This window comes from Oryzias melastigma, linkage group LG22, assembly GCF_002922805.2.
Source record: "Oryzias melastigma strain HK-1 linkage group LG22, ASM292280v2, whole genome shotgun sequence".
In the NCBI taxonomy this organism is placed as follows: Eukaryota; Metazoa; Chordata; class Actinopteri; order Beloniformes; family Adrianichthyidae; genus Oryzias; species Oryzias melastigma.
In genome coordinates, this window is record NC_050533.1 from 15,820,398 (window position 1) to 15,844,153 (window position 23,756).

The window sequence follows — 23,756 nt, forward strand, 5'->3', positions numbered from 1 at the left end:
GGAGGGGATGACTGATTAGTCATTTGCTTTCAGGGTCACATGTCTGACCGAGTCTTAGTTTTAACTGATCCCCTTTCAAAATAAACTCCCTCAAATTGTTGCCTTGGAGTTAAAAGCAAACTCGACATGAGGGAGAATAAATCACTGGGTAATCACCAAAACCTTTGCTACAAAGTGACTCCTTTTTACATCCTTTTGACTTCTGCAAAAAAATCAATCAACAAATTTCCTCTGCTTTATTTTGAATTCAAATTAAATATTGGAATTATAAATCCAATAAACAATCTCTGTTTAGAGCTGCTTTGATCAAACCTTTCTGTTTTCCCTGTCCTGGAGCGTTTCCACAGCAGAGTACAGATAACATAAGCCTACACTGTACTTCAGTCCTCTAATACAGCCTACAGGACCTATTTCCATAACACCCCCACTGCAGTGTACAATTGTGTCAAACCCTTAAAAGCATTAACTTAGCACTGAATAGAACAAGGGGAGTTGTGCAACAGTGGGAGCATTTTGTAGAAATCAAAATCTATCAGGTTTGTGTTGAAAAGAAGTGCATTGTACATTAAGTGCATTATGGGAAAGAGCACGGCCTGCAACCTGCTGTACATTGTGTACCGGCCCAGAAGGCTGCTATGGAGATAGCCTTGGGAGAAGATAATTAAATAGTAGCACCTATGGGAGGGCCCGACTGTTTGAAGTGCAACAGCCCCGGAGAGGGCACAGCCTAAATTAATCAACACGTACGGCGAGTGTGGTCCGAGGTCAAGCACTTACAGGAAGGCGATCTATATCTCTGTCCACCTGTTTCCATGCAGGACGCCAATTATTTTTTAGGACAAAACTCCCAGGACAATGAGTTTATACACGTGTGCCGTGCTGCTGCAGGTGCGGAGGAGGAAAAGTGTAAAAGAGCAATGAAGCACTCACACCTTTTTTGAAATACTGAGAGTTTTTATTGGCGTTCTGTGGGCCTCCTTCTTATTTGCTCCGATGCAAATGAAGATTCCACACAGCAGAGATCACACCTGAACAAATTCATCCACACAGGTGGAGCATGGACACTTATATAGGACATTCAATGAAGGTAATGCTGCAAAAACTACATCCCTAAAAATGCTGCTAAAATCCATTTAAATACATCAAATTCAGAGTTTCAAAGGCATCAGAGGTCATGTTTTCAAACTAATGCTTTATACAGAAAGTAAGGCCCCTACTTGTTATTTTACCACATATTACCTGAATCCAAACGTCCCAGTTTTTGTCAGTGTGATTCCAATAAACGTCAGTGGAAGCCATTAGGCCTCCCAGCAGGTCGGTGCATTACGTAATCGTGAAAGCCACAAACCTTCACAAGGACTTTTCTTAAAATACGGTAAAACCAAAAAGGTAAAGAATAAATACAAATAAATCCATACATGTCAAGTAGAAACAATCAGTCCTTCAATTAGCAGGCAAAAACAAAACAAACAAACAGTGCATTACATAAAACAGACATGACACAAATCATGTAACTTAAGTAAACCTTCAAAATTGAAGAAACCAATAAGCAAGGCACAACTTTCTTCATTTACGCAAGAGAAATGGTTAAAAAATATGCATTAGCTGCAGTTATAATACAGTGCCAAAGGGGAATTGCATCTGAGTTCGTAAAAGACTGAAGCTGGACGGACCCGAATGATCAATTTTTAAACACTTGAGTCATTTTTTTTCCACAGGAGCCAAAAGTCTCAATGGAAAATAAATAATAGATTGTTACAACATTCAGTAGCAGAAAAACTGCTGAAAATAACACCAGGAAGACAGGATATTTTCCATTAAAACAGAAAAGCTGTGCTTTAGGGAGCATTAAAGGGGTCACTCGCGAAATGATTACTCTAGGTTGAGTTAATTGAGTTAAGCTTGTTTTTAACTTCAAACCATTGCTATGACATTATTTTAAAGGCAAAGTGCTTTGGAGTTGGTTTAACAAAAAAGTGAAAAATATACTTTAATTTTACAAGATGTTTTGCAAATTTCACCCTCGTAGAGAGTAAAGCTATTGTGGGTTTTTTATTAACTTTAGATGCAAAATGCAATTTCTATGTATTGTATACACATATATTAGTAGTCATATTGGGGAACAGTTTAAAATAATTACTGTCTTTTTTCAAACATGCACTTTAGCAAAACACTGATTGGCTGTTATTCATTCACTAATGCTGAAAGATTAATCGGTATAATGTAATTCCTGTGCAATTTTGTGATTTTTTAACAGATAAAAACCAAATATTTGCGTGTTTTGACGCTTGGGGAACGAACACTGCGCCATTAACCTCTGATGAGTTTAAAATCGGCCAAGGAGGACAAAAACACACAAATGCTGTTTCTAAACAGAATTAAGAGCATACGGTCAGCTGCTGATAATCTTGTGAATCAAATTAGTTGATTATTTGCTACCCTCCACTTCATACAGCCCATGAAAATGTGTACTTTGCTGCGATGGGACATCCAATAAGAGGGAGGAGACGAGCTCATGGGTGTGTTCAAAAAAAGTCCAAAATAATAATAAAAAAGAAGTCTGAATGAATATGGCTTGTCTAGAAAGTCTCCTTGAAAACATCACTGAAGTCTGCAAAGTTGCATCTTAAACCACACAACTTTAAAAATGATGCACAGATTGGAGAGATTTGGCCATAAAACTTGTAATAGTTTAAACAAGCTGTCAAGTGTGATCATTTGGGGTTGCCTTTAAGAACCATGAAGTCACTGGGTGTGACACAAACTCCTCTGTACATAAAAAAAAAATTCTGCTGTCACATGTTTTTGTAGTCAAGCAAATTGAGTCAAAGTTTGGACCTGAACTACTTGGATAGAACCTAAGAAAGCTGCAACAAACATAGACAGCTAATCTAAAACAAACTAAAACACGATTGACAAAGTTTACGCCCTGGAACAACTTGGGTTGTGAACCAGCGCTTTATAGGGCCTGTATCATGCTATTTTTAAGCTTTTCTGGGTGAACTATATCCATAAATATGATAATATATTACCTTTGGCACACTAAAGAACTTATGTTCAATGAGTTATTTTTGCTAGCTCTTTTCCTACCCAGATCTCAGAGGCTCCGCCTTTCGCTCCTTGTGAGTGCCGCTCACTTCATAACGTCATCCTAGAGCCGGCCTCATCACAGTGTCTGTATTTCATCATGAAAATAAACGACATCCAAACTTTTTCAAAGGTGGATGTGCATATAAAATAAAAATGTGGTAAAAAGTGTGTGTGTATGTGTTAGCCTGGGGGCGGAGCTGGCTAGGTAGACTCTTCCTGGAAGGGGCTGTTGTCACTTGTCTGTATTTTTGTAGATTGGGAGGGGCTGGTGCTCAAGTGAATGGGGCAAAAATACAGCTTTCATGAGGAATTAACATTATAATACAGTTAAAAGCTCAAAAAAGTTGATTTTACATGATATAGGCCCTTTAAAAATAAACTAGAAGGAAAAACTGTCATTTTCTAAGGATTTTATTGCCTAAAAACATTTCTGTCAACCCTTAGAACACACTAAATTTAGTTTGTCCCAAAAGTCTTTTACAAGCTGCTATTTCTTCCACATTGTGAACTAGAAAATTAATTTTACTGTACATTATGACCAAAATAACTTAAATTTAAAGAGGAAGTACTTTCTTTTAAATATGAAGACTCGTGTGTGTCTGCAACCAAGCTATATAGACATAATTTTAAAGATATCTAAGGCAGATTTAGGCACTAAATAATTGGACTGTGGCTTTAGTTTATTGTCACCTAAGGTATAAACTGATCAGCTAGCCCCATTGCAGGTACTTTAAAATGTCTGTACAATGTAAACATTCAGTGATATTGCACTCAAGCAGCATACTTACATACTAAAAACATGTCAGTACACCAACTTGTATACCCATAAAGTGCTTGGATGGGAAAGAAAAAAATTCCAAAACGATCCCCTTTCCTGTTTGCTAATTATATTGAACGAGACAGCACAGCAGGGAAAAAGCGAGGTTCTGCTCGAAAGCCACTGGAGCCAAAAGCGTCCAAACGTGGTGTTTTGATTTTTGTATTTACAGTTCATCCTCAAAAAAAAAAAAATGTCACACAATCTTCCCGTGCTCCCTCGCCTGTGAAAAGAAGAAAAAATCAGAGGCATTTACAGCAAAAAAAAACTATAATTTCCTATTTATGTAACCACTTCTCTGCATGAATGGTTCGGGTGGGCGGCTGACAGATTATGTGTTGCAGTGGATGATGGGGTGGCGCTTTCTGCACTCTGTCAGAACTCAAATGTGGTGTTTGGGTAAAAACTGTGGCGCAAATAAACCACTCTGATCCATTTGCGCCTCCAACACCCATCAGTCCATTTATACAGCCATTATACCGCCCCCCCCTCCACTTCTTTTCCTGAAACTGACCTTGTCACTGCTGGTGGTGTGTGTGGGGTGGCTTTCTCCTGACTCCTTGCTCAGAACAGACAGACCGGAGTCTAGTAGTTTCTCTATAAATCAAAGAAAAAGGAATTATTTGTGTTTGTGCAGCAAAAATGTGGTTGTAAAACGGTTGTATACCTGTGTTTGTGTTGCTGATGTTCGTCCGCTCTACAGGCTGGAGGGAGCCCTCATGCGGTGCAGCTTTGGCTTTTTCAGCAGGTTTGCTCTCGTTTTTAGTGTGTTCAGTGTCAGGTGATGGAGATGATGGTCCAGCCTCGCTGTTCTGGCAAACTCGCGGCTGTGACCTTTGACCTTCAGACCTAATCTTTTTGGGTGAGGAAGCGTTTAACGAGCCTTTCGACTCTGACCCGCCGCTCTCCTGGGAGGCTGTTTTCTGCTTCACGGGAGGCTTCTGGATGAGCTCTTCCGAGAAACGCACCCTCTTTTCTGACCCCCGAGGGGACGAGACTTCTGGTTTCGCCTGAGCGGGGGGACACTCTCCCAAGCCGTCAGCTGAGACCACTTCTTCAGGTAGACTCTCTGGATCTGGGCTCACCTTTGCCGTCGAGTCTGGATCTTTCGGTTCTTCTCCATCAGCTTTTGTGAGAGCGTCCAGTTCTTCAAGGAACTCTTCCAACGTCGTTTCAGTAGTCTAAAAAATGTTCCAAACATTCAATCATTTCTTTGCCAACATAATTCATATTTTAAAATCAGACATCTCACCTGGGGGTTTTCACCATCTTCATTTGCCTGCCACCTGAAAAATATACACACCGGTCACACCTTAGCACAAACAAAAACTTTAATTATTTACCTGTTTTTTATCGACTAAAGCTATTCAAAGTGAGAAACTTCGACCAAGATTTGATTATTTTCATGATGGTTGCAATTTTTTATTTAACGCATAAGCAACAAAACTTGAGTAAAACCAGCAGAGAGCCAAATGTTCACGATCAATTCTGAAATAATGTAAAACTCTTTTTCTGTTAACTTTTAAAAAAGACCACATTTGCATATGTAAAAATATTGTTTTAGCCTTTACTTTTGAAGAATTTTTGACAAACTAAAATGTAGTTTTTTATGGATTTGCAGAATGATTAAATGAAAAATATTAGATTAACATAAAAATTACAAAAAAATTAATAAAGATGAGGAAAAATAAAATACTTTCTATGGAATCTAAAAATTGTAGTTTTCTTGTTTGTCAATAAAAATGAACACAGCTTGTATCAACCCACAATTTTCATTTTCAGGTTTGAAACTAACCAGAACATGCCACCGTTGCAATCCCTCAAATGGCCACTGGAGGCTGGTGTCTTTTATGAACAACTACCCATTAACTAATGTAAAATAAATTGATTCTATAGGAAAATAAATCTATACAGCATGGTTTCAAGCACTTTTTTCAATGTTGCCGCATCATAATAACTGTGTGTGTAAATCTTGTTTTATACTTAAAATTCTAAATAGTTGGGAGCTTTTTTTTTTTTTTGACAGGCGGGTAGAATCCTTGGAGAACCTATTGACCGTATATGAGAACTGGACCGAGTGAGTTTGACAACACCGTAGAAAATCGATTACTTTTGGGTCGACAATCAGTTGCCATTTTTTTGTGATACAGATGCCGCCATGTTGGAGCCAGATAACCTCAGTAAGCAGTGGTTGGTCTGAATCAAGTTTGATTTATTATTTCTATAGCAACCACTTACGCCAATCAGGAGTGAGCTTGTTGGAAGTCCACACCCCATCACTTAAAAGTGAGCTTGGAAGAATCTGTCAATCAAAAGTTTTGATTGTCGGATCTGAAACCACATGCTATTATCGATTGATTGGTCAATTTATAACTTCAATAATTTGGACTAAAGAAAAAATATAATGAAAAAGTTAGGTTTAGCTTAAACATGGGGGAAAAAAATGGTATCGGGGAAAGAATAGTTATAATGAAAAATGTTATGGCTGAATAATAGCTGTTCATTTTTTCTATAGACGTTTGTGGGATTTTGGCTTCTCTGAACCAGCAGGTACTTCCTGCTTGGAATATCAGTCCAGTTCTCATGTACAGTCAATAGGAGAACCTAACAAAGTTTACTTAGTATCGCTCAGTCACCCGTTTTTGGACTGTTGATGAGTGGGAGTACATAGATGACCCACTTTAGGCTTCATTTTTGTCATTCAGAATACTGAGTGGTTATCTATCCAATCTATGTCTATGGCTAGTACAGATAAAACAGTTAGATTTGAACTTTTAGTTCTAATTTTGACTCATATTTCCAAGTTAGGCAAACATCAAGTAAAAACTGTGATTACAACTGTCAGTTCTGCCAACTCAATTTTGTTAAATCCACAACTAAAAGCTTTATAGACTTTAAGATCTGAGCAATCCCTAAACCGAGAAAGCATCCTGAGCATCACAGGCCCCCATCTGTACGCAGATGGTACTTTCAGAAGCCGAAGACGTAATTAAAAAAAAAAAGAAGCATCCAGAGAGATGTGAATGAAAACTTTTGTGTTATTTAAACAGCTGTCAGATCTTCTAAATCAAGTCTCATGACATCCCGGGGAATTTGTACACAAGGGCACAGTGCAGAAAAACAAAATGACCTTCCCATTTCCTTTTTGCTCAATTTTGTTACTCAAAGATTCTTTTCTCATGGCAGTCCTGGAAGTTGTTAGAAGTGGCATGAACCTTCCGTGCATGCTGTTACTGACCTCCGGGCTCGCCCCGTCAGACGATCTTTGCCTTTGGCTTTGCTGCTCATCACGAGCACGTTTTTAGCTGCCTTGTCTTTGCCTCGCTTCTCATGACCTAAAGCAGAGAAACACCCAAAAGTTACATTTCTCTTTAGGTTGTAGCCTCATTTTATGTTAAATAATCAACAATAAGTGGGACACCTCTGAGGTCACTGCCTGCCTTTCTTCTTGGAGTTCTTCCACCTAGAAAAGTGCAAAAAACTTTGTTATCATGTTTTATTTATGAAAACCCTTTCCTATTCGTGCTTTATTACCTCTGCTGGAAGCCCCCCACTCTCCATCAGGAAGGGATTTACCTGCAAACCTATGAGCAGAGACTCAGTTCAACTAACAAACAAATCTTGATCGTGTTTCAAAATAATCCGTCACTTCCAGATCGTAGAGCTCATAAAAAGATTCCTGTGATATTTCAGCCGCTCACAGGACATTTTTCATACAGTGACTATTCTCCATAAGCTATCCCCCCAGCATTTGAAAAGCACATCCAAACATTTGAATAGAGAACACATTTCCTCTTGTGTTTGTACTGCAGGCCCTCGTTTAGGCTTCACCAAATAAGGCAAAGCATTCCATCCTGGATCCCCTGCTAAAAATAGCAAACCCTCCCTTGTCTCTTTGTGTTTTTGATGTTTCCTTAAACAGGACATTAATTAACTCTTTGTACTAAAACTTTTCCTAAAACATAACAAAGCATCCATCTTTGTCATTTATGGCTGCTGCTGCGATAAGACAACTCCTTAAGCTTCTATTCAAATCCAGTTGAAGGAAAATAATGATTATGTAGACATGAATGAGGATTAATAACCTGCTGTCTTCACTATCCTGTCTAAACTCAGATTTTCTATTGCTTCTTTACATGCAACATATTCATTTTCTTTTCATTTGCACTGAATATGCCCCAAAATAATAATATTTACATGCAGATTTACATGCGAATTAAACGCATTACTCTCATCACAGAATTATTATTTTCCACTGTTTTGTATCAGATTTTATTTTTCTAAATGACTACCTCTGCACAAGCTTTACTCAGGGTCTATTCAGCGAGCTCTGTCAGCTCTAAAACTATTTGAAAATATTCCCCTTTCCCCCACAAAAGACATCCATGCTTTGATGCAGACACACTTTTGGTTAAAAATAAAAAGTGCATTTATATTTCTGTGTGTAATATCTATCGCCAAATCTAACATTCTAAATCTAAAATTCCAGCACATGTTCATCCTTACATGTTCTCAGTTTTGTCCACGTCCCATGCTCGCCTCCACTGGCCTTTAGCATTTTTATGGCGAGCCACCCGCTCTTTATCAATCTGCTCACGCTCTCTCTTCCAGCGCAGATATTCTTCATGCTCTTCTCTTGATGTGGGGATGTTGAGGTCTAAGACGCCCTGTTGGTTTTCAGGATCCTGGGGAAAAAAACTTTTTTAATGAACAACCATCCAACTGTTCAGCATCAGAGGAAAGACTGGAGGGGACAAGCTCACATTAAGCACGGCAGTCCACTGGAACGAGTATGTTTTAGTGTATTTTCAGTCAGAACGTCAACCCTCGACTAATTAATGAAAGACTGCTTTGGAGATGTTAGACTTCCACTCTGATCATCTTTTGATCTATTGAAAAAGTGTTCCCAGTGGTCTTTTAATCGCGATTTTGCTATTTTTAGACAAAATTGAAAAATTAGAGTCGTTTTCTAGGACATCGTCTCTCTGTTGCTGAGGACTTTTTGTTTACACGCTCTCCCTGCTAGCTTACAGCCCCTCACACCCTCAACCAAACATTACTGGTGCAGCTGAAATGCCTTTCAACTTGGCCGCTAAAGATGCTAGTGCTGATTGCTAAAGATGCTGAAATTAATAGCCAAAAACACTTAAGCTGATAGCCAGCTAAAACATTAGTTAAATGCGTGATTAGCCTAAAAAACTGAAAAAAGTTAGCCAAAGTAGCTAACATGCAGGTAAAATATTAGCTAAGCTACAAGTTAGCCTAAAAATGCTTTTAAAAAAAATTAAATTAGCCAAAACAGTTAGTATGTAGCTGAAATATTAGCTAAACTCCAAATTAGCCTAAATTTTTATTTTTTTGTTTTTAAATGAGCCAAAATAGCTAGCGTGCAGCTGAAATATTAGATAAACTCCAAAATAGTCCAAAAAGCTAGTAGAACAGAACGCCATTATAACTTTCAACTTTATTAAACTCAGACTCCATATAAAATAAAGTAACGACTAATCGACTAATAAATTAGTTGTCGACTATTTTAATAGTTGATTAGTTGACTAATCATGACAGCCCTACTTTATATATGTACTCCATTAAGAGAAAAAAGCCAAATGAACATGTTAAAAACACCCAAAATCTGGTTTTCATCATCTAGAGCTGGGTACTACTGCCAAACTACTGAATTTTTTTTTTATTTCAATTTAAAAGTATACTTTCACTTCTGATACAATAAAACATTAAAAGTTAGAGGATTGTAGTCTTTGTTTTCGTTTGTCAGCTAAATTATAATTTTTTGTTTTCAAACTTATTTTTTCCCCAACAGTCTCACTTGCTTTTCTTTGGAAATTAATTTACCCACACCTGTCCTAACCTAAGTAATTGCCTTCAGTTTATTTAATTATCTGATTTTCAGTTCAGCTGTCATGTCACCCTTTAGTTGCAACCTTATGGTTAAGGTTTATTTATTAGATGCTTAAATATTTCCCACACGTCAAGTTTCTTGCATTTTGGCTCCATCACCACCAGTTCATGACAAAAATTGTGTTTAATAAACTTTTCTTTGGAAGAAAATTTTTCTTTGGAAGAAATAATAAAATTGGAAACTGAAAAAAATCTTTTCAAGAAAAAATGCATTGGTGATTTGGATTAACAAACCTTTTTATGAAATATTGATGTGATATTTTAAGATAGCATGAATAAAAGTGTTGATAAAATCAGAACCAGGATTTCCTTTATTGTCCTTCTGCACAATGGAATTATGATGCTCTTGAGGTGTTTAGAAGGAAAAGTCAGAATTAGAAATGAAAATACATGTTAAATATCAAATATAAAACCATTAATAATATATAAGTCTAATATATGTTCATCCAGTGATACTGATAGGTAATAATAGACTGCTGGTGGCCATAGAGGGATGCAGTTTTGTACTTGTTAATAATAAATAACCTATAATTGCACTTATATACCAAATATAAATTATGTACGAGTAATCGAACTGAGTACATTTATGTTGTTTGTTTTTTCCCATAAAGGTTCTTATTTTGTCTCAAAAAACCAAGATGACAAACGGGGAACATCCCACAAAAATCCAGCAGCTTCTCTAATACATTGTTGTATGTTAAAAATGATAAAAATGTAGAAATTGTCTTGTTTAAAGTTAAGAAATGTCTTCTTTTTACCATCTTGTAACAGGAGAGAGGAAATCAAAGAAACCCAGTCAGTGAAAAATAGCCAAGTAAACATGTTGCCTTCGTTCTTACAGATAATAGAGGAGAGCATCTGTGTTCGTGCCTGTTCTTGTCCCTCTGCTGTTGTCCTCAGAGGACAACAAGAGCCTCATGGGAAGTCATTCTCGCATGTTACAACAGGCAGACTGAAGCTGCTTCCCCGATCACTAATTGCAACTTTTCAATTTCTCCACATCAGGGACTGAGACGTGAAGGCTGAACGTTAAAAATGCTTTGTCTCCTCTGTTACAATACTAAAGGAGGCTAGAAGCACAACCTAAAAATTAGACCTTTTCTTCTCTCACCCCAACTGCAGAGCAGCAAAGTACACGGAAAGCCTGGGGAGGCATGAAGAGCATCTCTTGTCGTGTGTGGTTTTTGCTGAGCCTTTCAAAGCCCCTCCTCGCTGCCACTTGGGTTTATTTATCACACGCCTGCTTTGTGAAACAGCTCTGAGCTATTCCTCTGACGTAGCAAACCAAGAGGAGGCAGACCAGGACAAGCAAAAAAAAAAGGAGTGCACATGGTACCATGTTGTGATGATGTGCAGAGGAGAGCAGTGAATGCATCTCCCTGTAAATGATATTTACCTGGCACTGCTCTGACATGTTGTTGAGCTCCTCAGACTCCCTCTGCTCTTGTTTTGCCTCCTCCTATCAGAAAAATTAGAATATTAAAAAAAAAAGGATGAGCAAAGCAAGGAAAACTGTGATGCAGCAAAACCTTGGCAGTATTTGAAACATGGATGTCAGGAGTCACAATGCTGCTGCCATAAACAGCCAAACAGAGTCAAACTGACTCATCCACTGAGAGGGATTTCAAGCCTGCACTGCCCTCAAGTGGTTTCAAAGCCAAACTGAACCCTTCAGCTTCAAGTCATTTCAGTCTGCTGGAGGATGGACACCAAACAGCTAAAACATGGACACCACCTCAACCGGATTACATCACAGGTACAAATATTTTACAGTAAAGAGACTCCTGTAAGGGTGAGTCAGGCTTCTATAAACGGCAACAGTCCGAAGGGAAAGAGGGAGAAGTCAATAAACACTGGCTACAGAGGTCTGGAGGTGCACCTAGAGGCATGAGCGCCCACATATCCGCTCGCACGCCCACATCAGGCAATCACATGAACTTTCAGACCTCTCTACCTCTTTTCCTCCTCCTCCTCTGGCATCCTGCCAGGCTCGTCTCTGCCGGCATAATGAGACTTTTCAGAGTGAGGAGGCAGTTGAATGTTAATTAGATCAAATCAGCCCTTTCGGGGTGAGGGGAAGCTGAGACAATCGCTCCAGAAGAGGGCAGACCACTTATAAAGTTTTATAGACAGTGTCTCCACCACCATTGTGTTGTCCCAGAAGTGTGAAAAGACAGACCCGTCATTTCCAGGCACTCCCATCACTTTTACATCATTGCTAATTCCCACGTTTTTGTTGCTCTTTTTAGGAAAAAATTCCGTCATATTTCTGACAGGTTGCCCCAACCACTCCTTCACAGCTGCTTCAGAAGACGCTGGTTGTGTAAATGTTAGTGCGGAAGCCAAGTCTCTGCTGGATGGGGCAGGGGGACAGGCCTAACATAGCCAATTGCTGCACGGCATCCTTTTCAAAACCTGCATTAGGATCAGCTGTCTGTGCAGCAGCCCGTCGGCGGAGCAGCTTGAAGTGTGAGAGTGAGAGCCCCGGGGTCCAGAATTACGGAGAGCAGCTGGTCCGGAGTATTTGCATACCTAGAGGGCCTGAGAGGGCGGCACTTTGCAGAGCAGCCGGGGGAAATGCATCCGTGTAAATACACTGAAGTAGTGTGAAATCAAAAGGTGACACTAATCTTTGGAAGAAACCCACTTGAAAGTGTGTATCTAAGAAATGATTGCAATTTATTGAAAGTTTCAAAAATCAAAGATTTAAAAGGAATATGTACCTATTTTAATTTGTCCTGTCCAAATGAGCTGAAGACCTATTTGTTGGACACATTTTACTGTTAGGGAGTTATACAAGGTATGGCGTTGGGGGGTTGGGTGTAGTTGTGTTTCCGGTTTTGTTGTTATCTTTTGTTTTGTTAAACCCTTTTTGCATTTGAGGCTAAATTTATGTTGATTATGTTTATATAATTTTCTTGTTGGACAGGATGGAAAAGAGAAGAGAGTAGGGCCAAATCCACATTCTTCTAACCCTCCAATTGTAGGGGCATTTGAAGGGATAGGGGTGTCCAAAACAGCTTTTTTAAGGGTAGACTGTATTGACTTTGAGTTCCGTATCCCTCCGCCAGAACAGCAAGCTGCCTCCCGCTGTGCCGCAGAGGAGAAGCGCTTTTCTTCACAAGGGTGTACTCTGAAGCACAAAAGTTTACATTTAAATGTAAGTAAGGACTTTTTGTTTTTACAAGACTTTTTTAAAGTTCTAAAACTGATGTTATGTATGTCCGAGCACTAGCAGCTGCGTGCCAAAGTAGAAGATCGGCGACTATTGATGATGTAATTAAGTTGGAGTAACATCCAAATTTGAGGACACTAATTTTCCATAACTCTCCGTTTGGAGGGCTAAATGTAGGGGTAGGGAGAAACTGTAGGGGTAGGGAGAAACCGTAGGGGTAGGGAGAAACTGTAGGGGTAGGGAGAAACCGGAGGGGTAGAGAGAAACCGTAGGGATAGGGGGAAACCGTAGGGTTAGGGGGAAACTGTAGGGGTAGGAAGAAACCATAGGGGTAGAGAGAAACCGTAGGGGTAGGGAGAAACCGTAGGGGAAGAATATGGATTTGACCAAAGAGAAAGTGGGATGTCAGAGATAGGAAAATAGGGAACAAAAGAAAAAGAAAAAAAAGGTTTGAAGAAGTTGGAGGATAATTTAAAAAAACTGTGAGTGGGTAGAATAACAAAAATAAGTAACAAGTTGTTGTAATTACTCAGTAATTGCCCTCAGTGTATTAAGTGTATTAAGAGCAAGATTTTCAATTCATCCACTTTGTCATCCTTTAGTTGCACCCTCAGTTTATGGTTTTGTCTAGAAATGAATTACTTTAAAAAATAGCCCCAATAAATAACATTATGAATCCTGGAAAGAGCATTTAAAAAACTATGAGTTTTACCATTAGTTCAAATGTATACATTTCCCATGTATTATTTTTTTGTATGTATTTATTTTGATGAGGGTTTTAATTATGTATGTGTTTTTATTATTATTTATTATTATTTTATGCATCAATGCATGTATTATTTTAAATCAGACCCCCAGGAAGAGTAGTCTTACCTTTGGTTTAGGGGGATCCATCCATCCATCAATGAATGAATTAATTAATTCATGCAAATATTTTAAACAAAACATTTAACATGATGAATTACTAGATTAGATTTAAATGAAACAGCTTATATATTTTAAAAGTGTGTTTTCTGTTTTTAATCATGAGTTTTGTGACGCTTTGCATGTTTTTTTTCTGAAATGTTTAGACATTTTTATCACCTTTCCAACCAAAAGCGTAATAAATAGAACAATAATGGCAACAAATCTGTGGGATCAAAACTTAGACCTGGTTGTTTCTTACTTTTCAAGGTTGATGATTAAATCCAAACCTTTTGGTGTGATGTGATTCCAACCTTCGAGCTAACATCTCTATTAACATCCCCTCACCCTTTTCCTAGTCCAATACTAGCACCACATCCTCTCTGGGCTGCATTGTTTTCCATCAGTGAAGGGGAAGGGCCAGCCAACACGTCTGACATCTATGTAAAACGCATGTGTGCAGCACAAGAGAACAAGCGCACAAAAAAAGGGGGCGTGAGGGTGGCGGGGCACAGAAGGGTGGATGAGTTCATGATGGCTGGAGTGCTGAGTGGATCAGACCTGGACTGCTTCTGCTGCTGCATCTCTCTTGGTGGTGGGGGGCGGCTGCTTCCTCCTCCTCGCTGACTCCACTCGCCTGGCCTGTCCGTCCTTCGTGGGGTTCCTGATGTCTGCTGAGTCCGATCTCTTCTCCGGCTTCTCCCGCACCACCCTCTTTCCCTGGGGAGTCACATAAATGAGTACCACAGCTGCTGCTACAACAAAAAGACAGTTTCTGAGTCTGTACAGTTTTTTACAGTACTACAACACAAAAAAAATCTTAAATAAACAAAAATGACCTCAAAAGTTAAAGTAAAATTCAACTATTGTTATTTTTTCCCAGACTGCACCTGTTTAGTGCCATATTCAAGTGTTATTGAATTATTATTTTCAAATCAACACCTTATTTTCCAGAACAGAATCAACTTTATGTCCTCATAGACGTTTACCAAACTGAATATAGCCACCTTTTAGATTATCTCATTGTGCATATTGCTTTGCCTCTGATTTAAAAATACTTCAGTAGAAAAATTTGCATTTCAGTAGGCCTATATATCTCCTTAATTTTTCAATGTCTCCCTGCTGAAGAAATTTCATTTATGTTTTGTGTAAATATTCAAGAAAAAAACAACTACAAAATCAAGAAAAGGTTTAAATAGAGCTGGGCGATAAGACTATAACGATAGATATCGCGATAGCAATGAGTCTATCGCCATAGACTTTATTTTCAAGGGTTTGAAATTGACAGTCGCCAGCAAGCATTTTCGTCTCTTTGGCGGGTAAAAGTTAGAGAGTTAGTCGCCACATGGCGAGTAAGTGTTTGTATATAATTAGTTATGTTGATTAGCTCTCATGTTGGTCATTTTTTTGGACTTTTCCACTACTCCACTCCACTCCACTTCTGTTCCGTCGTCTGCACGAATGGTAAACAAGCGCTCAGAAGACAACAAACTCCCGCAGTCACTCCGCTAACTTCTCTGTGTAACGTGTAGTATCGGCTGATGAAGCAGTGGAACATCTGGTGAATTTTTTTACGGGATCCAGCTAGAACTGGAAGACAAAGCCGCTGAAGTTATAACAACGATCAAAAGTTTAATAAAAACTGTTGATTTGGTGACTGCGGTGTAGCATTAGCATGATGCTAATGCTAACGAGCTGCTCCATGTGAAGCCTTGATGTGTTCACGGACCAGTTTAAAGTCGGACAATATTTTACAGACTTTTAAGATATGGCGGATAAATAAAACAAAAATAATTCGTAGGACAATAATAAAAAAAATGTTTTTAATATGACAGAATTAAATCCACAGCAGGTGTTACACAACAACTTTTTTCTCAGTGTGTTTAAGTTTGAGTTTACACTTAGATAACAACAGAGACATGTTCACCATTTATAAATTACTTTTATGCTTCTAAACATTTTTTAAGTGTCATTTTCTAGGACATATAGTTTCTGCAGAGCAGCAGTAGTTCATTAGAAATTCAACTCTGAGTTGTGAATGGGACTGTGGCTTGGAGCCACCCCGCCCCCTTACCTTCACCCATCTATTTATAATTTTCTCCCACTAGCTTACAGCCCCTCACAACCCCGACCAAGCATTACAAAAATGGCCATCAATAGTATATTGGAGTGATCCAGCTGTACAGTTTTGAGATAAGCTCAGATGTATATGGATGTATCTACAAGTGGATGCATCAGAATAGAGCAGAGCTGGGATTTGTGGCTTGTAGCTTTTCCAACTGCATTTTTCGTCAACTCCTGATTCCCAATGATTTGAATAAAGAAATACTCATACATATTAATTTTCTTAATATGTGTCCTCCTTTATAAATTATTACTACATGAAAATGTTACAAACACGATGGGCTTTAAACAGACATCAGCACATCAGTGGTTTCACCTTTTTGCCAGCCATGGTGACCGTCAGCTGCCTCGTCTGGCCCGGCTCAGCCGCCTGTGTGGGGGTCGCCCCGCCCCTGTCAGACTCAGCCCCCTGCTGTCCTTGAGCAGCTGGTGACTCGCAGCCGGATGGCTTTGTCACCACCACACGGCTGTCCTGCTCCAAAGACAACATGAAATATTGAAACTCCTTTCAAAGAACTACACGGTGGGGTTTCAGTATTGGGAGTGTGGGTGGGTGAGTCGTCTGGGAGTACTGTGATCGCTCACGCTGGTAGACTTGCTGATCGTGATGGTGAGATCATCAGCTTTTCCCTTCCGGCTCTGCAGAGCCATTCCCTCCTTTTCCGCCTTTTTTCTGTCCTCTTCCACCTCCTGCACGTCAGAAACAGGAACGTTTGAGGGACTGAGTGAAATCCTGGAACCCAAACCTGCCTACAAACACCTGCCCTCCTCACCTTGTACCTCTTCATGAGAGCCTCATTCTTCCTGCGGAGGGCCTCGATCTTTTTGTCCAGCTCTAGATCCCTCTCTTGATCTCGCTTGGGTTTCATGTCATCAGTCGTCTGGGAGAAGGAAAAACATGTCATTTCATAAAAATAAAAAAAATAATAATTAATTGAAATTAGTTTTTTTTAAACACAGGTTTAACGTGTCTCTAATTCAAAATTGTTTCAAATGCTTTCCCAAAAAAATTCCTTCTTTGAAGGAGAAGGCTTTCAGCACCCTGGCTTCTACATTAGGACACAACACATCCACCCTTGTGCCACAGTTGGAGCGCTCATTACAAAGCTCAGTTACACTTATGCAGAGAATCCCAAACATCCCAGTGCAGTCAGCAGGCTGCAGCTCCTCACATGGGGTCCAGAGACTGCACATGGACTCACAGAGCTGCAGCTAGCTCTGCCGCACGATCGGCTGCTGGATACGAGAGCGCCAACACACAAACAATAGATGTTCCAGTTTCTTTGTTTGTTCCTTTCTTGCTGTTGTAATTATATTTTTCTGTCTCAAATCTGTGCCGCAGACCAAAGTACTCTTACTACAATGAATAAAGTTGTTATTTTGACACTGAAAATATTTGGATTTGTAATTTGACATACATTTATAATTAAAACTGGTAAAAGAATACTTTTCTACTGTATGTCTAGAACAGTTGGTTCCTAAGATGCATGTACCTTTTATTAGTTAAAAGCACTTTGAATAAAAAAAAATAAATACATGCCATAGAGTCTTTAAGGGAGGCATAAAGTCACTTTGAGTCACTGGTTTCTGAAATGTCTACTAATGTGTGATTAGGGTTTGCTCTGTAGCTTTGAGGTGATGCAGATAGCAGGGAGTACTGTATAATTATGATTATTACATTGGAAAGTACTGTGCAGAACTTAAAATAGAGATAAGATAAATCAGCAAAACTGACTTTTCCTGACTGATTTGACTAGCTGCTACTGAGTTTTAAAATGCATCACTTCTTTGACCCATTTCATACAGAATTTTTGTTTTGGTTTTTTTACTCACTTTTAATTTTGAAATATTTTTGAATTTCCTTTTAATTTTTGATTTATTTATTTATTTACAAAACTCAAACAATTTCCAAAAGAATGCTAATTTTATATTTCATGTATCAAACTAACCAGATGACTGCATGGTTTACTGTTTTGGTTTTGATTTTGGTTCCAATGTTGAGTTTATCGGCATTTCATGGAAAACCAGCCTGGATTTATCTCAGTTTAAAGCAAAAGTGAGAGAAATATGCTATTACATTATTCTAACCTAAAAGTAAACACATCCACTGATAATAGAACTATTTTGTGGGTGGTCCCTTTATTTTATTTATTTATTTTTATTTTTTGCTATGCTAATGCTAGCTTGGCCTTGTGAGGTGCTATAAGCTAGCAGGAGAGAGTGTAAACAAAGGGTTGATGGGAAATTAGCACAACTCAGAGGTGAATTTCCCATGAGCTCCTGCTGCTCTGCAGAAACTGTCTTTAAAAAACAACACAGTCTTATAGATTTTGGCTGAAAACTGCATAATCATAACTAAAAGACCAGATTTTACAATAGAAACTAAAATAGTTGGAGTGGAACTTTAACAAAACTCTCCTCTGACTTTGTCCTGCCCAATTGACCATTTTTTAAGAGTTATCAGTCCACCCATTCCTCATTCAGAATGCTCTCGGTGAGATTTGAGACTGTTAACGCAGATTTCAGATCAATGACAGGTAGACTGCACACTGTTTGTACCTTTATCAATTCACAGGTAAATGTCCAATCCAACACTTGTGAAGCTGGTCTGTGTTTCAAAAAGAGGCCAAGATGGCAATAATCACAAGTTTGATTTAGACAAATATGATGCCTTCTTTCATCTTAAAGTCAAATCGCCTTTTGATTTATTGTAAAATCATTCTTAGTGGTCTTTCAATCATAATTATGCCTGTTTTAGCCAAAAAAAAACAACAACAGCTGTGATGTAGTTTCTGCAGTTCAGTAGAAATTCACCTCTGATTTGAGGGTGGGACTGTTGGTGTGGAGTAATCCTGCCCCTGCTTCCCAACATCTATCTGTTCACACTTTCTCAAAAGCTTATCTCCCCTCACAACTCCAACCTAACATGACTGGTGCAACAAAAAATGGAGCTATCCAGCTGTACAGCATAGAGCCAGATTCAGACGAGGAAATCAAGACGTACATGGATCTATGTGTCTGCAAGTGGATGCATCAGAATGTAACAGAACAGGGAGTTTGTAGCCCACCAACTGTAACACCTCAATCACAACAAGTTTTTTTCCAACTGCATGTTTAAGTCTGCTTCTGATTCACAACAACTTGAGTAAAAAAAAATACTCAGAAATTCCATTTTAACCTCAATTGTCTTTAAACTTGTCCTCCATCATAAGATAAATGTTACAAGAACGTGTTAAAAGCACCAGTTTTCTGGAGTGAGACTTTAATAGTAAAAAACATTTTTAGGTTTGAGGCTTGCATGAACTTTTGTTAATTCAAACCAACTTTTCTTCAGTGTCAACATGCCAACAAATTCAACATTTCAGAGTTAGCATCGAACATTAAAAACTGCAAAGCAAAACCTGTCTGAGAGGAGACTAAAGCACAGGAAATTATACTTTTAATCCCATTTATTGATGTGTTCTTTCATATTAAGTGAAACTTGTCTCTCATTTAGTTCGCTTCACTGTGCTTTAGGCTAAATAGGATCTCGCTTATCAGGTAATGAATTCCCTTTTGGGAAATGTGTCCAACTAGGCGCAATGTTACTGGAGAGAAAACTCCAGCATACAGGAAAGATCAAACTTTAAGGTCAAACAGGGTCGTTTATAACAATTTGAATAAAACATTCAAAAAGAAAACTGTGATCGATACTTAAAAACTCCATCAGTGGAAGTTCAGCAAGAGTATTCCACTAAAGAGACAAGTGGCTTTTAGTGTTTATAAAAAAATACATAAAATAGGGTTCTGTACTATGTTCAGTGTTCTTTTTTTTTTAAAAAAAAGTCTAAAGTGACCCTTAAAATGCTTCAAAACCATGGCAAACTTTCAAACCTAGCAGCTCTGAAGTCAAACTGTAAAAAGCATGTGTTCTCCGAGCTCAGCATCATCTGCTGTTTTTCACAGCTCTAGAGGAAACGTGTGGCAACGCCGCCGACAGAGAGCGTTCTGCCGCTCGCAGTTCTGTACATGAGAATCAGAGAGGACGGCGCTCTCCACGCTTTGTTACTCTGAAGGGTCTTGACTGGAGACTGGAAGCAGATGTGGCAACGTGAGTCACTAATCCCCCACTCAGCACCACAGCGGCGATGCAGCAGTCAAGGTTGTTTCTGTCTGACATTACCACAGCAGGATGAAGAGCCACTCCAGAGCGATGCACAAACACTGATGCCTTTAAAGAAAGCTGCTGCTCAGATGTTTGAGGTCTTTTAATTAAAGAGATCTGACCTTTTATTAAACTGCTTCACGCATCGATGCAGCTGCACGAGAAAAGTTTGGATTCCCTCTGAATGGCAGCAGGCTGGAAAGTGCTTACCCCAGAGGAGCCAGTTGTCAGGGTATCCAAACACAACAGACGATGAGAACATACCACTAAGAATAGGCGCAATGGAGAGACCGACTCTAAACCTCAGCAAACGGCGGCCTCTGTGACCCACACCGGGGATAACCCCGTATGGGGATGACGAAGCTCTGTTATGGTTCTGCCACAGTGCACCGTGGGTCTGGCTGTGGACAGGCGGCACCCATGCCCGGGCAGGCGGGAGGACAGGGGGCCTGTGGAGAGACGGTTTTCCTCGCCGTTCCTGCCTCCTACAAAAGCAGCAGCAGCAGAGAAAGAGCGAGAGGAGCTCTGCATGCAGCCTCAGCTAAATCTGCGACACAGCGGAGGAGGGAAGACGGGGGGAACCTAACACCAGAGAGACGGGAGAAGCCACTCACGGGTCTTTCCATGTCAGCGCTCAGAGCCGGGCTGTGTCCAGACGCAAGGCAGCCGAGGCGGCGAGGAGGGCAGCCTGGAGTCGACGATCATGCCTCAATTACAATGAGCCCGGTTGGGCAAGCAGCCAAGACGTCTAACAAACGCACAGAGCTCCCCTGTTAACAGATTTCACAGCACCCACCCGCTCGTCCTGCCTCTCTGTGACTCTCCCACCCTCCTGCTTGTGGCGCTCCTCTCCCCCTTTTTAAGCACTTGCTCCCCCCTCCTCTTCAAATATGAGTCAGTCTTCTGCAATAATACAAACGTATTATTAAGAATGTTTTCAAAAATATTTAAAAAGATCCAAATATCGTTTTTTAATCATCTTTATTATTATTTTAAAATCTGGCAGCATCATCCCAGTCTGTGGTGTCTATGGAGGCAGCAATCCTGAAGAACAAATAGGAAAAAGAAACATCTTAAAAACAATAAAAAATATATATTTAAATAGTTAAATTTGGATTTTTTCATTCAGAAACAACAGTGATCCATCCCTGTTCTGCTTGTGTGTGTTGCTGTGCCTGTTGCTCAATCTCAGTGAGGTACAGCTGTCTGTCTTTAGAGCTGCAGACATGCTCAGAGTACTAATGATGCTTCCTCAAACAGCAGGAGGGCAGCGGGGAGCACAACGTACCACTTCCCACACTTCTTTGTGTGGAGCATAATGCCTCCTGCCAAGTCTGGACATCAAGGCAGACTCAGGATTTCCACCAAATTTGAAATTCAAATGGCATCATTTCAAACATGTTTGATTTCTCTATTAGTTTAATTATAACTAATTATCCTTAGGTTTACTGTAATTAACAAATACATAAAAAGAGAGTTCAAGCTCTATAGAGTTTATTTTATTCTTACTGATTTTGTTGTTTTTCAAGCTACACAAACCTCTATTTAAATTCTAGTCATACCTTCATTATTTTAACTTTTAGACTGTTAAGTGTCATAAAAAAAACAGCTAAAATGTTTTTTTTCTTAATTATTTTAGTCAAATTATCTTATTAGGCTTTTGTGTTCAATTTCTTGGCTTAGTTTGAATATTTTGTATGCAAAATGTGAAAAATATAAGTATCTAAATGAATATTTAAAGTTTTTTAACATCATTAATGTCGTTTTTTCAACTTTTCTTTTAATAAGTGTTCTAAAAAAATAGTCCCCCCTCGTGCTCATCCAGATAAATAGCTACTTTCTGCACAAATGGGAAACTGTAACATGCTACTCAGAGAGATTAAACGACATTAAAGTACCTTACCATCACCTGGACTCCAACATCAAGCAGGTTCTTTTTCACTTCGTCTGCAATGTTCAACATTGTCCACCAGGTAGCGGCAAATCTTTATCAACTACAGCTTCAACTGAAAAGAAAACAAAATGACAATGAAGCCTTGAGTATTTTAAATTAAAATACACTCAGCTTTTTTAGACTGAAATAGTTTATATGAATTATCAAAATCAAGAAACAGAAAAAAAATAATTATGGAAGACTATTATGATGCAGGGGTCTGCAACCTTCACCAGTAGAAGAGGTCTATTTCTTACTGATTACAACCTATTAGGAGCCCTAAAATCTTATTTTACACTTTAGGAAACTTTGATACCCCTTTTTGAATGCAAAACATTGTTACTTTAACATAAATATGAACTAAATTTCATTTTTGACATGAATAAAAACAGTAATACAAAGAAAAACTTGCATTTTCTCAAAATGTGAATTTTTTCCTTTTGACAGAACCTCGTATAACTTCATTTTAAATGAAGGCAAACAAGATCATTCCAGTGCAGCTAATGTATGCCTACAAAAGGTTTTAAACAGCAAAAGTCAAAAATAGCCCACTTTAGTGATCTGTCGTACATGTACTACTTACTATTGCTGTTAAACAGAACGTAAACAGGAATTCATTGGTTTATGATCCAGTAGAAAAAGTATATAAAGAATACACAAGATAAAATAAGATAAGATAAAATGTGCTTTAAACAAATCTGCTTTAAACTCATAAAAGTTTAGATTTTTTGCCAAATTTGTGCTTAATGTTTGAAATCTGTGCATTTTTTGGAAGCATAGAGCAAACAAAGAAAGCGAACAAGGACTTTCGATGTCAGCAGGAATGTAAAAGCCTTTAGTTAAATCCTACTTTCTGATGCCCCTCTGACATAAATTCATCTGCTTAACTAATATAAATCAATTCAATGTTAATTTATTAACCCTTACTTCTAACCTTTAAACTCAACCAAACAGTGGAGCACAATCAGAAAACCTGTTTTTAAAAATATTGGTTGTGGGTGTTACTTCCTCAAAGCAATAAGCAGCAGGAAAAACATTTATTTAATTTATTTTTTGTGTTGTTAAAAGGTTAAAAATCACTATTAGTTTATTTTTCTTTAGCCAGTTCTGGAGCTTCAGGTTACAAACCCCTGTCCTGGTTGAGTAGGCATGTTTTATGACTTTTATTGGTTCGACATATAAGGGGATTTAATAAAAATAGACACAATTTGTGATTAAAAAAATAATAAATACATTAACTGACCATTTTTTGGCATTGTACATAAAGTTTTCTTTTTGGTAGTCCTGTAAAAACACTGTTACAGTAATCAAGTTGACTAAAGATGAATGCATGCACTAGTTTCTCCAGGTTCTGCTTACATCAGATCTATTTATGATCTATTTAAAATATACAAGATTCAGATTCATTCATGTTTGCATAGCATTGAAGATGCAACTCTGAACACAACAAAAGAGCATCTAGACATTACAGTAATAGAATGGGCTCATAGGTAGCTCAACAACTGGTCAGTAAGGTAGATAGAGTTGAAATAAAAATAATATTTACAACTGGATGAGAGAATTTGTTCAAAATTTTATTTTGTGTGAAATAGTGTGAAAAACCCTTCTTTGAACCGCCACCTTAACGTGGTAGAGGGGTTTGAGTGCTTGAGTG

The 23,756-nt window shown here is 38.7% G+C and overlaps 1 protein-coding gene across 3 annotated transcripts; it reads right to left on the reverse strand.

Moving 5' to 3' along the window:
* Positions 1–933: 933 nt before the first annotated feature.
* Positions 934–21,046, reverse strand: LOC112149340 (coiled-coil domain-containing protein 9B). 3 transcript variants are annotated; one of them, XM_024276997.2, is made up of 14 exons: positions 20,784–21,046; positions 16,806–16,906; positions 16,611–16,715; positions 16,342–16,497; positions 14,463–14,621; positions 11,220–11,282; positions 8,414–8,592; positions 7,442–7,491; positions 7,329–7,370; positions 7,146–7,242; positions 5,160–5,193; positions 4,575–5,088; positions 4,422–4,504; positions 934–4,130 (listed from the first exon to the last, which is right to left on the reverse strand). In XM_024276997.2, the coding sequence occupies exons 3-14, from the start codon at positions 16,674–16,676 to the stop codon at positions 4,104–4,106; spliced, it is 1,470 nt and encodes a 489-aa protein (XP_024132765.1). In that variant the 5' UTR covers positions 16,677–16,715; positions 16,806–16,906; positions 20,784–21,046; the 3' UTR covers positions 934–4,103. The 3 variants fall into 3 exon arrangements, with proteins under 3 accessions (XP_024132765.1, XP_024132757.1, XP_036065885.1); XM_024276989.2 differs by having other exon boundaries at positions 16,799–16,906; XM_036209992.1 differs by lacking the exon at positions 20,784–21,046 and having other exon boundaries at positions 16,799–17,189.
* Between the last annotated feature and the right edge of the window lie 2,710 nt (positions 21,047–23,756).

Coding starts and splice junctions, on each gene's coding strand:
- LOC112149340 (XM_036209992.1), bottom strand. CDS start 16,930: ATGACATGTTTTTCCTTCTCCCAGACGACTGATGACATGAAACCCAAG. Junction 16,498..16,610: donor CGATCAGCAAGTCTACCAGC/GTGAGCGATCAC, acceptor TCTTTGGAGCAG/GACAGCCGTGTGGTGGTGAC. Junction 7,492..8,413: donor GTGGACAAAACTGAGAACAT/GTAAGGATGAAC, acceptor CTCTGCTCATAG/GTTTGCAGGTAAATCCCTTC.